This window comes from Oreochromis niloticus, linkage group LG7 (genome assembly GCF_001858045.2).
Source record: "Oreochromis niloticus isolate F11D_XX linkage group LG7, O_niloticus_UMD_NMBU, whole genome shotgun sequence".
Classification (NCBI taxonomy): domain Eukaryota; kingdom Metazoa; phylum Chordata; class Actinopteri; order Cichliformes; family Cichlidae; genus Oreochromis; species Oreochromis niloticus.
The window spans coordinates 29,506,248-29,522,428 of NC_031972.2; the positions used below are offsets into that span (position 1 = coordinate 29,506,248).

General features: G+C 37.5%; 2 protein-coding genes across 3 annotated transcripts in view; both read right to left on the bottom strand.

Annotated features, from left to right (window-relative positions):
* Positions 1 to 9,087, bottom strand: part of vsig8a (V-set and immunoglobulin domain containing 8a) — a 74,345-nt gene extending 65,258 nt beyond the window's left edge. Inside the window, exon 1 of the mRNA XM_005470395.4 lies at positions 1,947 to 9,087. Within this exon, the coding sequence (XP_005470452.1) occupies positions 1,947 to 2,103 (157 nt within the window). The 5' untranslated portion in view covers positions 2,104 to 9,087. The remainder of the gene's footprint in view (positions 1 to 1,946) is intronic.
* Positions 9,088 to 11,277: 2,190 nt separating this feature from the next.
* The window catches only part of lrrtm4l1 (leucine rich repeat transmembrane neuronal 4 like 1), a 59,912-nt gene continuing 55,008 nt past the window's right edge, over positions 11,278 to 16,181 (bottom strand). For both annotated transcript variants that reach the window (XM_013268468.2, XM_005470397.4), the window contains exon 3: positions 11,278 to 13,045. Coding sequence is in view for 1 of the 2 variants with exons in the window: in XM_005470397.4 (XP_005470454.1) it covers positions 12,980 to 13,045 (66 nt within the window). In the remaining variant the exon portion in view is untranslated. The remainder of the gene's footprint in view (positions 13,046 to 16,181) is intronic.

Below are 16,181 nucleotides of genomic sequence, written 5' to 3' on the forward strand. Positions count from 1 at the left end.
GATAAACACCCAAAATACAGTACATAAATTAAAAACCAAAAACAAATTTCAGCATTTTTTTTTTAAATCTTAGTAGCTCAGCATTTTTTACTATCTCTTGAGATTTTGCACTGTGGAGTGTTTTTTTTTTATTTTTTTTATATCCAATATCAAAGAAAAAACAACAAAATAACATTTCCAGCAAAGTCTCTAAGTAATGTTCCTGTAATTACTGTAGCCTCTAAACACCTGCCAAATCACTTGCCATGATGTTTGCCTTTGGGCAATAGCACCAACGTTAAAAATTCATACTTTCCAGTGCAGTGTAATCAGCGTGTGTAGCCATAAACAACGCTTTTCACAGGACTAAACCAGAGCTCAGCTAGTTTAAATAGATGTCATTATTATTTATTTAGACACGCAGTGGCTTGTGAACAGAAGTGTAACATTAATGCAATCATTCAACACTGGAAGAAAGAATGCATTCATCACGTGAGCAATTAGTTGACACAATGCCGGCAACTATGTTTATCCTGTCTTTTCTATTGTTGTTATGCAAATATCCTATTAAGAGCCACTGAGTTAATGCTTGCAAGGATTTCCTCGTGGCCTCAACTGCCATTTGTCAGAGAAGACTTTCCGTATTCAACAAACATCATGATTTTTGAGGCCCTTTTAAAACTTGATGAGTCATTTATGCAGCTGCTTCAGCAGCTGTAATTTACTCACTTCAAAGTTAGAGGGCAGTTCGCTTTAGAATTTAATGTATACAAGATGATTTTGTAGCACCAATTTGTACCAAATACCAACATCCAACTTTGTTTTTGTTTTTCTTTGAAGGGAGAAAAAGTCTGGAGGAAAATGATGGGCATACAGGACATCTGACTTTGACGTTGATATTTATGTTCCGCCTTAAACCAGTAATAAGAAATATGCTGTGCCAATTACACATTTCACTCCTCAGAGTCTGACAATGACTCATGGCGGAGGGTTCAAAAAAAAGAAAGGATCAAAATATATGCAGCTTGTGCATCAAACTCTGGTGCTCACAATCCAACTCAATTTGGTCAGAGATACATTTATGTTAAAAGCAGCCAAAGGATCATCAATTCACGAGCCTTAAGAAAATAAATAAGTAAATAAAAATGGAGACTGGGCAAAAGAGCCCTAGCAGGAGTGCTCATTTCTTCAACTTGAATTCTTCAGCAACTTCCATCTGGAGCTACCTGGATATATACTTTTCTTTTTCTCTGACATGTGGTAACACTATCACTGATGTGTGAAATCTGGTAAGCATCCTTCAAAACATAGTAAAGTAAAACGATGTGATGACAATTTATTTTATACATAACTGTTTACATAAATCATGCAATAGAATCTTACAAGACAGAGATGTTTAATCGTTATCACTTGATTGCACATATTTGATTGACAGGATTTTTATCAGTCCTACTTTCTCCCCTGATGAGTATCTCCCAACACTCACTGATCACTGAGAGGCAGTCTGGTGCCATCTCTTGCTATTTGTCTTTGCTCGCTTGCAAAAGATCAACCGAGACTTTTGTCCCGAGTTTCACTTAAACCAGTCACAGCTGAAACACAGCCAGCAACCTAACGTTTCTGTCGCATATACAGGCAGATTTGTACTACGAGTCATAAAATGACTGCAATAGCAACTGGGTGTATAGACAACAACCCATGCAGCTAGACCAAAAGAAGTGACCGTGCTGCCAAGCATTCAAGGGGATTCAGAATGAATCGTCATTCATGAATACACAAGGAAATTAGATACTGACACAGCACAGAAATAAAAACACCCACTGCCTGCACATTTAGCACCACGGACAGTGACAGCATGGACTAAACAAGAAAGCGGGCAAGCGCCGTGTTTGTGAGCCATATACAAATTAAGCCGCAGAAGAACAGAAGCACAATAATGCCAACGGGTAAAAATAAGCTTCACTCACCCTTGAAATAGCTGAAGGCGGACAAAGTCTCAGTTAAGCCGTGTGAAGATAGCATCTCTCCACTCATTAGTGCACTTGCGGTAAGTTCTCTCGAAGGCCAGCTGCAGTAACTTGGCCTTCTGTGAATTAAATCACGTTCACTGTGAGACTGAATCATAACTTATTTCTTATGTGAAAGTCGAGGAAAGAGATCTTTGAATGCTCCATTAGGGTGAACAGCGTTTGCTACCATCTGTCCTCATAATGAAATCTAGTTCCCACCCCTGTCTTTAACAAGGGCATAATCTTCAAAATGACTTGATTATAACTGATGGCTGTTGCCATCATCATCGGAGAGTTGATAGAGCTCGACGTAAAGCAGCAGGAGAGAGTGGAGAGGAAGGAACACCTGTCGCTAATGAAAACATTGCTTAGCTATTAGCTTGAACTGACAGAGGTCGCGATTACAAATGTTTGGTTTTCTTCCCTTTTTTTGCTCCAGCCTGGAACTCCTCCTTCATGTGCTACAGCGAATGCCTTTATATTTGGCGCAGACTTTGTGTCACAGGAAAACCATTTTACAAGTCCGTCGTCTCAGTTAGCCGGTGTTTCGGTGTTGTGCCAAAGCGCCCCATCCACTTCCTGTCACGTTAATTTTCACCTGTTAGGGAAATCCCATTAACAAATCCAACGTTCTATCCTTAGGTACATGTAAGTCCCACACATGGAGATGTATTACTTTCTCCTTTTATTCAATAAAATTTAATTTAACTCTCATATAAATATATACAGAAATTTAAAAAAATGGATGAGTACTGTAGTTGTTCACTCAGAGAAATCACAAAGCAGTCATCGCCGTTTTGTACACTGTTTCAGTTTCAGTTTCCTTCTGTTTTGCAAATATAAACAACAGCTTAAGAAGGTACATCAAGTTCAATACCAATTAGCACTTTTTCAGCTACAAGAGAGATTTTGTAGTCATTTACAAATGATGAGAAATGTTTCAAAACGATGTAAAATGTAGGTTTCACCACAAATTGGTACTTTTTCAAATTAAATTAATATACGCACTTATCACTTTGTTAGGTACAGGACACTTTGCTAGAACCAAGTTGGACCCCTTTTGTTAATTCTTCTCAGATTAGATTCAGTAATGTGTTGAAAATTGAGATTTTGGACCATATTGACATGATGTAAGGGTACCTATAAATAATATTTTTTACTTTATTATATATGTTGGTGGGTGATTCAGTAGGGAGTGGTCTCAAGCTGCTTTGAGAAATGTGTGAAAAGAATGTGAGGCAAAAACATATAACAGCAACATATTCATTTGCATTCATGTGTGGCTTGTGAAAAACTGATTACCACGTATCAAAGTGTGTGAGATAGGGTCCCTACAACCCTAAAGAAAAAGACAGAATGCTAAATTAAATGCTAGAGTAGATGGTTACAGTTTTTGAGGGGATATTTATTTGTTAGAGTCATTTGGCTTTTATAACAAGGATTTTAAACTGATTAAAACAAAAAAAGCATGTTTTGCTGAGAAAAAAAAGAACATTTCCAGCCCATTTCATTTGTCATTCAAAAAAGCAAAAAGGCATTGCACTATCCATGAAAAAAACAAAACATAATGGAAAACTATGAATTGGGCTCCGCAGAGCTCATGCCTTAACATTCTTGAAGCAATTTTTGTTCATCTTGACACTGAACAGAACCAAAAGCAGACGATAACGAGAGAAGAACTTTGTCTTTTAAGAAACTCAGAATATTTGTTCCTGAAGACTATTTAGAAAACTTCTAACAGAGCTCTTCTCTAACAAAGAAGAATAAAGGAAGGCATATAGAACATGGACTTTCAATGTTTTTAGAGTTGCACAAGCTCTGTTTTGACATATGCTTTATTTCCATGTATGTTTGCACATGTGTCAGTAGATCTGTGCTCTTATTTTACTTCACTTTACTAGCAAAATATAAAGAAATTATTGGTGTGGTAGCTAAAAAGTTTGCACAGTAGTGTGTTTTTATTTTGGTTCTTATTTCTAATACTCTTTAGTCTGATGTGTCAAAGACTGACCGAGGCTGTCTCTTCATAGGGTCCACTCAGTCCATTTTTTCATCTCAAATACATGAAATTCTTTTAGCCTAACTCATAAAATAGGAAGTAGGTGCAGCTCTACAATTATGCTCTCTCTCATTCATAGGATTCGATCTTTGGCTGCATTTATGCTTAATATCCTTCCCTCAGGAGACACATCTCATTGATCCCAGTGTGTTTGGGAACATCATTGCTATGTGGAAAATACCCAGCTCTCTTAAAGCTGCACATTTTAGCAGATAATCAATTGTATAAATCCCCTGGGTGACATTGCACAGTGGTGGGACATAATATCAGGTAGTGAATGTGAGATTTAAAACAAAAATCTCTGTTGGCTTTAAAAATGTGCTAGATGTCACCATTACATTTTTTTTTCTGTTAATGTAATCTTCAGTTGAGTCTTCAAGTGTGAAATTATACAAAGTAGTGATAAATCTTTTTTTTTCCCTTTTGTATGTTTTTTGTAATTATTTTACTTCTTTTTTGTTAAGAATATGTCCTACAAACTGAATTATCATATTGGCCTTTTGTCTTTGTTTAAAACAAGTTCTTCAGGTTGCAGTTATTTAAGATTAAGGTTCACGGATTACCAAAGTGAATAACAGATCTATCTCTTGAGTTTGCTTGTGCTGCTTACGGCGACTAGCTTAATTATTCAAGTACCAGTGGAGGTTCCAGCCAATCTGATCTAAATACTCCAAACCATGGGGTGTATTAGACCCCATTCCTACAATACTGGTCAAAGAATTCCTACCATTAATTAATACTTTGATCTTAAATATGATCAATCTCAGCTGTTACAGGTAATTATAGGCCAATCCCTGTTCCCATATTCCCAATTTTAGAATTTTATGTCTAATTCTTGAAAACTAGTTGTAAAAATCCAAATGATCAGTTGCAGAGGATTAGTTTATTTGAAGAGTCTCAGTCAGGATTCAGAATTCATCAAAATACAGAAACAACATAAGTTAAGATTATGGATGACCTTTGTTTTGATTTTTGTGCTTAGAACATGCTGTATGCATTAAAGGTATTGCACTGCGGTGGTTTAAATCATATCTATCTAACAGACTCCAATTTGTTCATGAGGAGTTTTTTCACACACTAAGGTTAATTATGGAGTTCCACAGGGCTCTTTGCTGGGAACATTTACATTATACATGCTTCCCTTGGCCAGTATTATTAGAAGACATCACATAAAATTTCATTGCTATGCAGATGACAGCCAGCTTTATCTATCTAGAAAGCCAGATGACACACACTAATTAGTTAAACTAGAGGAATATCTTAAAGACATCAAGGCCCCAGTGCTCCCCTAAAATTCTTAGAAACATGGTGCCTAACCAGATACTTACACTGGATAGCTTTGCCTTGGCCTCCCATGACACTATGAGAGATCTTTAAGGCTTTTTTCACCATGATATGTGTCTCAGTGTGCTTGATAAACAAATATGTAGGACTGCTTTCTTGCATTTGCGCAATATTTCTATAATTAGAAAAATTCTGAATCAGAGTGATACTGAAAAACTAGTTTATGCATTTAATAATTCTAGGCTGGACTACTGTATTTATTACTGTCAGGTTGCTCTAAAAGTTCAACAAATACTTCATCTGATGCAGAAAGCTGTGCTGGCACCTATTTATTCTTTTTTTTTTCTTTTTTTTTTCTTTTTAATTTTTTTTACAAATTTAACTGAACCCTCATCTTTCATATTAACATCATAATAAAAAAAATATTAATATAACAGAATGCAAACTTTAAGTTAAATTTTAATGAACTCAAACGCCATGAACATGTATTATGTAGAACACAGGCAGAAACAAACCAATCAAACTATTTTAAAGGAAAAACAACAAAGCTCTGTTCACTCTTGCCTACATGCTGAGATACATTGCTCTCTGTGATTTTAGCCAACTGAATTCAATAAGACATAACCAGATGTTTCATGAGCTATCAAGGCTGATCTCCAAACCCCTAGAATGAATTAGAACATTAAATGTAAGATTTAATTTTCAAATTTAATGAATGTCACCGAGCAGACCCTTCCTTTGACAAAAATCTCTCTTCTTATTCTCCTGTCCTGTCTTTCTTACATCTTCTGTCATCTGTGAGTGAAGTTAATTCTTTTCTCTCCCTGGGAAATTAAGCAGTTATACCTTTAGCTAGCAGACATTGTGTGGCAGTTTTGTGTTTGTGCATATTTGTTGAGCTGTTTAAAATGCTGCATTTAAAATTACATGCCACTTAAACAAGTTTTACTCTCGTTATTTTTACTCTGTTTTTAGGGATTGAAATTAAAAAGTAAAATACAGATACTTTAAAATTCTACTGAAGTATAGAGATTTAGTATTTGTACTTTATTACTTCCCAACTCTGCTGCTATTCATTCAAGGGCATTCAAACATCTAATTTATTCCGAATCAAAATTGAGAAGTTGATCATTGTGATGATCAATCATCTTTTTTATGTGAAAGTGCATAACAGTTAGCTATCTGGGCTCATGCTAACTACTAATCAAAGCTTTTTTGCTCAGCTTTCCTTGAGACTGATTACATATGGTTGTTCTAACAATTAACCACTGTGTTGCCCATTATTACTGCAGTCACTTGAGAGTAATATACGATAGATTGTATATACAGTTTTGTTTATGGGAGTTAACCGATGTGACTGATTGGGGTACTGACTTATGTATAAATGCTGCTTATCTGCTTTCTGTTCAAGGAACTGGCAGGTCCTTATCCTTGTGCTTCATCCTCATTGCTGGCTTTCAGTTCAACTCAGAATTGGCTAAAGGGCTTCTCCTGCTTGTTTTGCAAGCTTTGAATGGACTAGAAGGCCTTGACCTTTTAGGTCAGCCCATATAAGTCTCTTAGTGTTTCCACAGAGAGCTCAGCTTTTGAAGTTGCAAACCCTAGACTTTTGAAGAGCTCTCACTGAATAAAATCTAAAAAAACCCCTCATTTTATTCTTAAGCATCTTCATGCAAGTCATGACTGTGAATCTTATCACGGTATTTAGTTCATTTATTTTACAAGATTTTGATTATTGTTTTCATCTTTGATTACTGGTAAACTTGATTTAATTTGGACATAACTACCACAACTATGTGGTTAGTTTCATGGAACAAATAATATGCAAGGTTGTATCCATGTGTTTTTAGGCATATTTGAATTCCAGTCTCATTTCAAATACCCAGCCTCCCTAAAGTAACTTTGTCCTTTTAATTGAGTCAACATTTAAACCCCTTTGTTTTGGAGAAATACTCCAGACATCCATCACTCTGGAGAACATCAATAATGTCATCGAGCACGCGCAGTGTAGTAAACTGTCCAGAAACACCACTTAACAAAATGTGTGGCCAGTGTGCATGGTAATCTCAAGCACCCATGTCCACAGGTAAACTAAAAGCACTGCTTTGCTCTGCTGTGCAGGCTTAAATTTGCTGTAGCATCTTCCAACATAACACTCTTAATTCCGTTATTAAGCTGCCTAGCCTGCTAACAAAGTGAACAAACAAAACAGCTTAGAGGAGGAAAAAGAAACAGGGTACTCCTCAGGGGGTGGTTAGTCATATCAGTTGCCATACTCTTTTGTCTTTCCCTGCTGTTGTCAACACCTTGGTTTTCCCAAAGAAGGGTGTATTATCACCTTAGATGCCGCAAGCTACAGTTAGCAAAAATAAAAAATAAAAAAAATAAGTAAATTTTTATAGTGGGTTGATGTCCTTTGTGACCTGGGTATTAATTTCTGCACAAATGTTGAACTCATTTCAGGTGCTGCTTTTGCATTTTTATTGATAATGAGTTTAATATTTATTGTGGATGACCTAAATTTTCTGTATGGCACTGTCTGGCAGCTCCACCATGATGGTTTTATTGTGGTTTATTGTGCTTGTGCATGAATATTATGGGATACATTGATTTTGCAGGTTATTGTTTCCTCTTGGCTTAGCAGTAGCTCATATGCTGGCAGAATGTAAAGTCTACTGCTGTCTTGCACATAATTGTTTGCCTGTACAATTGGCTTTGTTGGGAAAATCCCTGTGTACAGGAGGTTGTCCTCTTCACATTTTCTCTGCACATTTCATAGTCAGGTAAACATTAGCAACATATTTTATCTGAAATGTGGTCATAGGGAAGCCTGTTTTGATAAATCCATCTAAACTGCTGAGCTTCTTTTAAACTGTGTAAACTTTGCTCCTCAGTCCAGTTGCATTCATAGGTAACCTTAAGTTCAGGTACTTTATGGTGATTTGCTTCTTGCAAACGCTACATGGCACTTCATAAAAAAGTGGCTTAGTGCTCCAAGACAAAGATTGTAGATTTTTATACCCATGAGATGATTATTATCAGCTCCTGATGTATCTTAGCTTTCTGGTACATGTTGTGTGAATTATTCGGTTTAAAATTATTCATTCCAGCTCATTATGTTTTTCCCTGCAGTGGGTGGAGATGCTTTGTTGAGGCGTGGCTTTTCAATGATGCCCCACAGATACACATACCATATAATGTGTTGATGTAAAAATAGCACACATTAACTTCACATTGTATGAGATATGGCTAATTGAGATGCATCATTTTCTTGACATTGGTTAATTGTGGAATTGCTCTAAAAAGACATCATGTAAAGAGATGTCTTGTAATGTAAAGAGGTGTATTTCAATAAGTGCTCAGTTATGTCTTTTAAAGGATCAGTCATACATGGTCATGGTATATGGTGTTTCCCCCCCAAAAAAGAAAAAAGACAGGAGATGGAAGCATGTGAAAATACCAGACCAGCAGTTGGCAACGACTGAAGATGATCTCAACGAGAACCCTGCAGTCCCCCAGCAAGGAGCAGATGGCTTAAGCAGATGATCTGTTGAACGCCACTCCTGGTGTGTTGCGAAAGCAGTGATGTGACTGGTGCTTACATAAAGATTTGCCATTCGTTCACTGAAGGAGTTCGATATTTTAGCTTCTAACTCACTTCTCTCAGGCAGTCGCTGACTAATAGCTCCAGCAGTCGTAATTAAAGTGAAAGCCACCTGGTGAGCTGTGCTCCAAGTTGGAGATTATATGAGGTTATGAGTGATTAGGAGTCATTCCTAGAGAAGCAGACACAGTGCTATTTTAACATTAAAAAAAAAAATCCTACTGTCTGAATAAAACTTCAGATTACAGTGTCACATCAAATTAACATGCCTTACATAAAAAAGAATGATTCGGTTGTGAGTCAGGTTGAGGCTAGGCAAATTTATTAGTGGCACATTTGTTTGAAGTGACGACCAAGAGCAGGGAAGGGAAAAAAAGAATGTTTTCTCATATCTCTTTTCCAATTGGAAGCCCTCCAATGGATGAAAACACTATAGATCAAGGCTCAACAGGGTCTCTCATTATTTTTGTCTCCTTTCTTCTTAAAATTTGCCGTTACATACGTTCTCAGTTTCGTTCTTTCATTTGTCATAGAATCTGAGATCTCTTAAGCTATCATAAATTCTTAGAGTAATGTCATATTTTTAAATTCTCCATATGATCCATTGTCCTACTTGCAGTGTATGTGACTGCATCTGCTTCAAAGGTTTTTCAGATACTTTAAGCTATTCTGTCATATCCTGAGATGACAGCGACGATGTCTGAATGTTACGTTGTTTACGATGTCATGGGATTGGCTTGATGAATCTTGCATCAGTGTATTTTCCTCATAGTTTAACATCTTCTTCCTGGGGCCTTTCTGTGCAAGTGTTATAGACTGCCAACTGTTTGGACTCGGGTCAACAGGGAGCCCAAATCACATGAATTATGCATGGTGTCTGCTCTCAGGCATACAGCCCTGTCTGTGCTGCCACTGCACATGCAGCGCCGGAGACGGAGACTGAGTTACAGAGATCATAGAGAACAGTGGCGAATAAAACAGATAGACAGGGGGAAAAAAAGAGAAGGAAGGGGACAGAGAAATATAGAAAATATGACCAAACACAGAAATGTATAATACACAATAGAGAAGAAGAGGCCATTCAAAGCAATGGTTCTCTAAAATTAAATAATCCTAGTCTAGAGTTTCTAAAAATACAAATGGCAAGGACGTTAAATTGCAACCCTTTTTTGATTCTGGTAAATGTTTACCATTGGTGCCTGATAAATGCTATTTAAATGTTTTCAGACATCATTGTGGAAGTCTATAATTGCAAACAAAGCCGACCGTTGCCGAGTCTCAGATTTTGCATTTGTATTTTCTATAACTGCAAATTGAATATCTTTTTTTTGTGCTCCTGAACTTCACAACACATTTGCTGGAAGGGTTCCTCTATCGTGCCATTTTCTTTTTTGGACTAGATCATTCTATTAATTAATCAAACACACAACTGGGGCATTGATCGATACAAATATTAACTGTTGGATGCAGGCCGACCCCCGTCTCTCTGCGTGTTTCCTGTCTGTCTCTACTGTGCGCTGTCAATAAATAGCTGATTAATGAACCACTCACACTTCCATTCACTCCCACTGTATTTGGAAATTTCACAACTTTGACACATGAGCTGCTGACTTCATCAGCTCTGTGAAGCTACTGCACTCGAATGGAACAGCCCAGAAATGAAACCTACATTATTGAAGTATATGGTGTTAATCTTTTTGTTTTACCCATTTCAAACAGAACTTATTTGCAACGAGTTTTATAATCCGTATAGCTAGATAGTATCAGGAATAAATCTCCTTTGATAAATTTGAGTCCACTGACGCTTTGAGGCAGATGGAGGGGAAGCAAGGATTAAGAGTGAGACTGAGATGCATAGGATTGGCCTTGTATGTCATAATAATGTAAAGAAACTAAAAACAACTCAAGTACGGGCACCCAACAAGGAGGAAGAAAGTGTGAGCGAGGGGGAGTTGCAGGGGGATAAAGGTAGAGAAGAGTATGTGAAAATACCACAGGGACTGCCGGACAGATTGGCCATCTGGACCTCTGAGCTGACAGCCTGACATGTTCCAAGCGCAGCAAACGTGGAGCAAATTCACTAAGCAGGGCCCCCCTCTTGAGATACGCAGCACATTACACAGGAAGCATAATTAGAGGCATGGTGAGGCCGGCAGCATCACCTTGAACAGAATGGTCAAACAGAGATCAATGTTCTGCTCTCTAAATTAATGAGGCTAATGTTGGTGTGACAGCATCGACACTCGGGATCTGTGGGGAATCAGACAGATTTCACCATGTGTGAATGGAGACATGAAACAAGTACAAGCTTATTAAATTCCAGTGCATGCCAACCCAAGAAAAATGATTAATGAATATTTTAATTGAACCAATTCATATTGCTCACCAATAAAGTCATTATTTTCTTTATAAAACATACTGTCGAAAGTGAATAAAGAATACAGCTGCTTACTAAATATCAACAAATTCAAGGGAGGAGGGACAGAAATTTACAATAGAAAATTATCATTTTCTGCCGTAGAAAGGTTATGTCGAAAGGTCCAAAACAAACAATCCAAAACTCGGTGTGTCAAACTCAAAACGAATGAAACACAAGCACACGCAGGAACTACACACAGCAACATCTGCAATCTCCTTTGAGGAGAGAGGCGGGCTGATTATCTTAAGGAAAGTGAAGCATGTATTAAACAAAAGTCATACAATGTAAAGCAGTGCTCAGAGTTATCTTCCTTATGAAGACTGTAATTGTAAGATTTTTTTTTTTTTCCACAAAGACATACACATTATACACATGAGAAAAGCCGATTCAGTAATGGAGCACTGCTGTACGTCAGGGGTGTTGAGGCTAGTTTAAGATCTTTTGGGGGAAGGGGGGGTTATTTCATTTAGAAGAACCATTCCTGGATCTGTTAGGGCCCTTGTTTGGGAGAGCCAAAAGCCAAGAAGTATCCATTTGGCTCTTTGGTATTTGTCAATGAAAACGGCAGAAACACATATATATATTTATATATATAAAGTACAACGTTAACGACATTATAATTTCAGAAAATCACATTTTATCCTTGATAGGACCTTTTTTTTTTCTTTTATCCCCTCATTTGCTTTTGATTGCCCTTGCTGTCCTCCAAATCGTACAAGACAGTCGAAGTTTGATTGCAATTAATGACAACTTAAAAAAATAATTTAAAAAAAGCAAATAAACAAACATCTTCACCAAATGTTACTGGCTGGGGAATAGTTTGCTTTCTTCAGGCAATTTTCCACAAGCTTCAAATGGAGATTCCAGCTGCTTACTTAATTTCCACCGACAGAAGACGACAGACTTCCTCTTTACTGACAGGTGCTTAAAAACTCAGTGACTCGTTCCATAAATTTTCTGCTCCAGTGAGGCACATTTACATCATAGCCTTTGAATAGTCTTTCTTAAAAAAAAAAAAAGTAAAAAAGTGAAAAATGACAGAATGATGCTTCATATGGAAACAAAATATGCAAGCCCACTTTAAATTATACACAGATTAGTTAACAGAGCAATCACCGTTACTTGTTCAGTGCATTTTCATTGACGACTCATTGCTCGGTTTACACTTTTTAAAGCCTCTTGAATTTGTACAGTGCCTCGTTGTCCTCATGGAGACAATAAGCTGTTAATATCTATACAATAAGCTCGGGTGTTGTTCATAATCATCCAGTTAGTTCTCATGAGTTTTCATCAAAAGGTCTACTGTACAACATACAGTAAGATTGTATGTTCACAATCATCAGTGTCAGTATCTGTGTAGTGATGAAGCGATGTGATGGAACGCAGCAAAGCCAATGACCAAAGACCACAGGCCAAAAAAAGACATTAGAAAATTTTAAGAAAAAAAAAAGACAGTAGTATCTCCTTGTGTTGGTCCGTGGTTGCCTTTGTTAGCGTGGAATGCCATTTTAAAGTGTCCTTAAATGTGAACTATGGGAGTAGGATCCTGGTGGGTTCTCTGCATATGTCTATCTCCTTGCGTCTCTGTGGTTTGCTGCATCATCCGAAAGCAGTCCTTTTGAGGGTTAATGGATGGTAGGCAAATCTCCCAACCAGGCACCGGGTAGGGGGCGTGGACATGTATACTCATTCTGCAAGAACAGAAAAAAAATACAATGAAGACCATTTAACAGTTGGCCTGCACCAGTTACAGAGGTGGTGGTTACAATGTAAAGTTAATTACAGTGCCCAGTGATTTGATAACAGTACAATGGGGCTGTGACAGTGCCAGCAAAGCAAATTAGGGTAAGCAATTAAGCAGATGATGAAATCCCATAAGCTTAGATAACTTAGAAGGCTGAGGTGGAGTGACTTCCCAAATGTCTCACAAAGATTAAAAGAAGGCTCAGCACACAAGTATTCTTTTTGAAAATGTTAATTAAAGCTGAAATTAAAATATTAAATTTTTCACTTTAGTTGGTAACTGTTTACTACTCTTTGATGATTAACATACAACTGGATTAATTATTATGACAATTTTAATGAATTATTATGGTTATTGAAAGAGAGGCATTTTCCCCCATTTTTTTCCAGACTCTTGTTTTTAGAACAACGTGTTCCTGAAAAAAATATATAGAGTAACTTGCATTATACATATCCATCCATCCATCTATCCATCCATCCATCCATCCATCAACTTAACCTACATTCATCTGTGTGTTTGGACTGTGGGAGGAAGTAGCTGGAGAGAAGATGTAAATGCCACACGGAGAGACCCCAGACATGATTGAAACCCAGGACTATCTTATTGTGGGGCAACAGTGCTAACCACTACACCTCCATGCTCTGAGTATCTTGATGCATGCTCAATCATCCGGGTATGAAAATCACAAAAGGGTTATTCCTGATCCTCTGGACAGTGTTTTCAGTGGGAGAAATGTTCGTTACGACTAACGAACATTGCCATTGTTCGTTAGTCATGCTAGTTTTAGTCATTATGTAAATGTGTTTATAAGGTTGGAGAAACTTGCAGTCAGCTGAGAGTGAATAAGTCACTTGGATGAGTGACGAAGCGTTTCTTCCACTGAAAAAGCTACGTCCAGATGAACAGAGTCAACTTTTTGGTCATGCTCTCAGCAGCTGTCTTTCTATCCATGTTAAGTCTCTGATGGACCTGGCGACCTGTGCAGAGTACACCCCGGCGGATAAGTGCACGGTCACACCTAAATACAAGGATAATAAAAGGCTCATTTCTATCACACAGCACATTGGATACACTAGAAAAAGTAAAAAAAGTAAATTAGAAATCATCACAGGTGAATAATTTGGAACGTTTTAAATGTCAGTGCTTTCCCACAGGTCAAGTCAACCTTGTTGAGATGTTGCAAATAAGTAAGAGGTTTTTTTTGACATTTTACTCTAACCTGCTATGAACTGATCTCCACACTGAAAAAAGGCAAAGCCTCCTTATCCAATTTTGCCTCTGAGCATTTTTTTCAGACCCTTTACAACTTAACCTTTAAAACAGCCTATTTGTGACTTGGCTACAGGTAAATCCACATTGCATTAATAAGAAAAAATGCTCAGAGTTTTGACAGGCTAAGCAATTTCTAAAGCTTTCTGAATCTGCTCAAAATTATCCCAGCTCAACTTTTTGCTGCTCAAGCTGAGATTGTTGTCAGTGTGAAGCAGATCTCTGTAACAAAGGGCTCAGTCGAGTATGCCCCGAGCAGAACTTTGATTTAAACGTTATCAAACAGGCTGACAAGTCTTCACTCCACTCTTTATCTACCTCTCAGGTGGATGTGAAAGAAGTGGAGACAGCTGCACAAATTGTCATACCTTAGACAATTTCAACACAGCACAAAAACAGAAACAACTTGCAGCAAAACCTCAGACTGTGCATCTCTGAATACATGTGTAGCAATAAAGTGCACAACTCTCTGCAGGCACACACCTAAACGGAAGGAAACAATCCTATCAGGTACTGAGCCATCAGATCATCCACTCAGTAATTTCTGCCGTTAATCAGTATTGCAGACTTAATTTATCACATTGCAAATGGTATGCAGAACATGCGTGCCATTTGTTCATCTTGTAAAACATAATCAAATCCTGGCAAAGTGTACAAGTTACTTTATACAGATTTCTAAAAAAAAAATACAATTATATATGCATAAACAAGCACTGAATTTCAGCCATCAGTAAGCAAGATATATGAAAAGAAGGTCTTGAATAGGTCTTCATAAATATGCATGTAACAGATGTGCCTGCAATCCTGGTAGATTAAAAAATGCACTCAGTTGATGTCCTCCCATGCATCCAATTGGCACATATCATTTTTAAGTTGCTTTAGCGTGCCTATAGTTGCTGCTGTGGCTACAAGCCACTTTGACACTTACAGTAACTCTATCCAAAGTCTGTTGTTGCAGATGCCTTCTCTGTTCTGTACCTGGGGCTGTTATTGCTGCTGCTCTCCTGCTCTGTGCATTGATGGGCAAAGAGGTCCCATAACAGCACATTACAACCAAATATAAATTGATGCAGAACTGTAGTGGTCCTGATTACAGTTTGCATAGTCTGTACTTTGCATTCCAGAAACAACTTGGAACATTACAGAATGTGGTCAGAATGGCTGTAATTTTAATCTGTATTCAAGAGCTATTCTTCACATAGCTCCCTGAGTGATGGCAGAAGTGAGGACTGATGATGAAAGCCCACAATTTCCACATGTTAACTAATCAGCTTTATGTTGTTGTCTTGCATTTGTGCAAGACAACAACATAGTTTTGTTATTGGCATTATGCAAAATGTCCTCTTTTTAGCACAGTGCAGACTTTCCTTCACGACTACTGACATCTGAGCTGAGCTATTGCAAAACTCATTATGGTCCTTCAAGACGATTTTCTTGAATTGCTTGGGCAAATGAGTGCTATTGTAATAAACACTTAAGTTCATACCTCTTCAAACACTTCCAGTGCAAACAGCTATTAGATGGTCAGTGGCTTCTAAAGCTATACGTTTTATATCCTCACATGCTGGATGTCTAAGAATATCTTTGTTCCCAGACTCCATCATTCAAATCACTTCTACTGGTGAAAAAATAAAAGATCATTAACTTCCTTCACAGCAACAGTGAAGGTTGCCGTTACACAGCAATGAAGAGGTTTCGTCACCAGTCATCAGAAAAATGGAGTTCACTTAGGCAGTTGACTGAGAACCTTCACAGACTTAAGCAGTTAAGTATTTTCTTGTTGTAGAAAAATGACATTTTTTTCTCCTATTGCT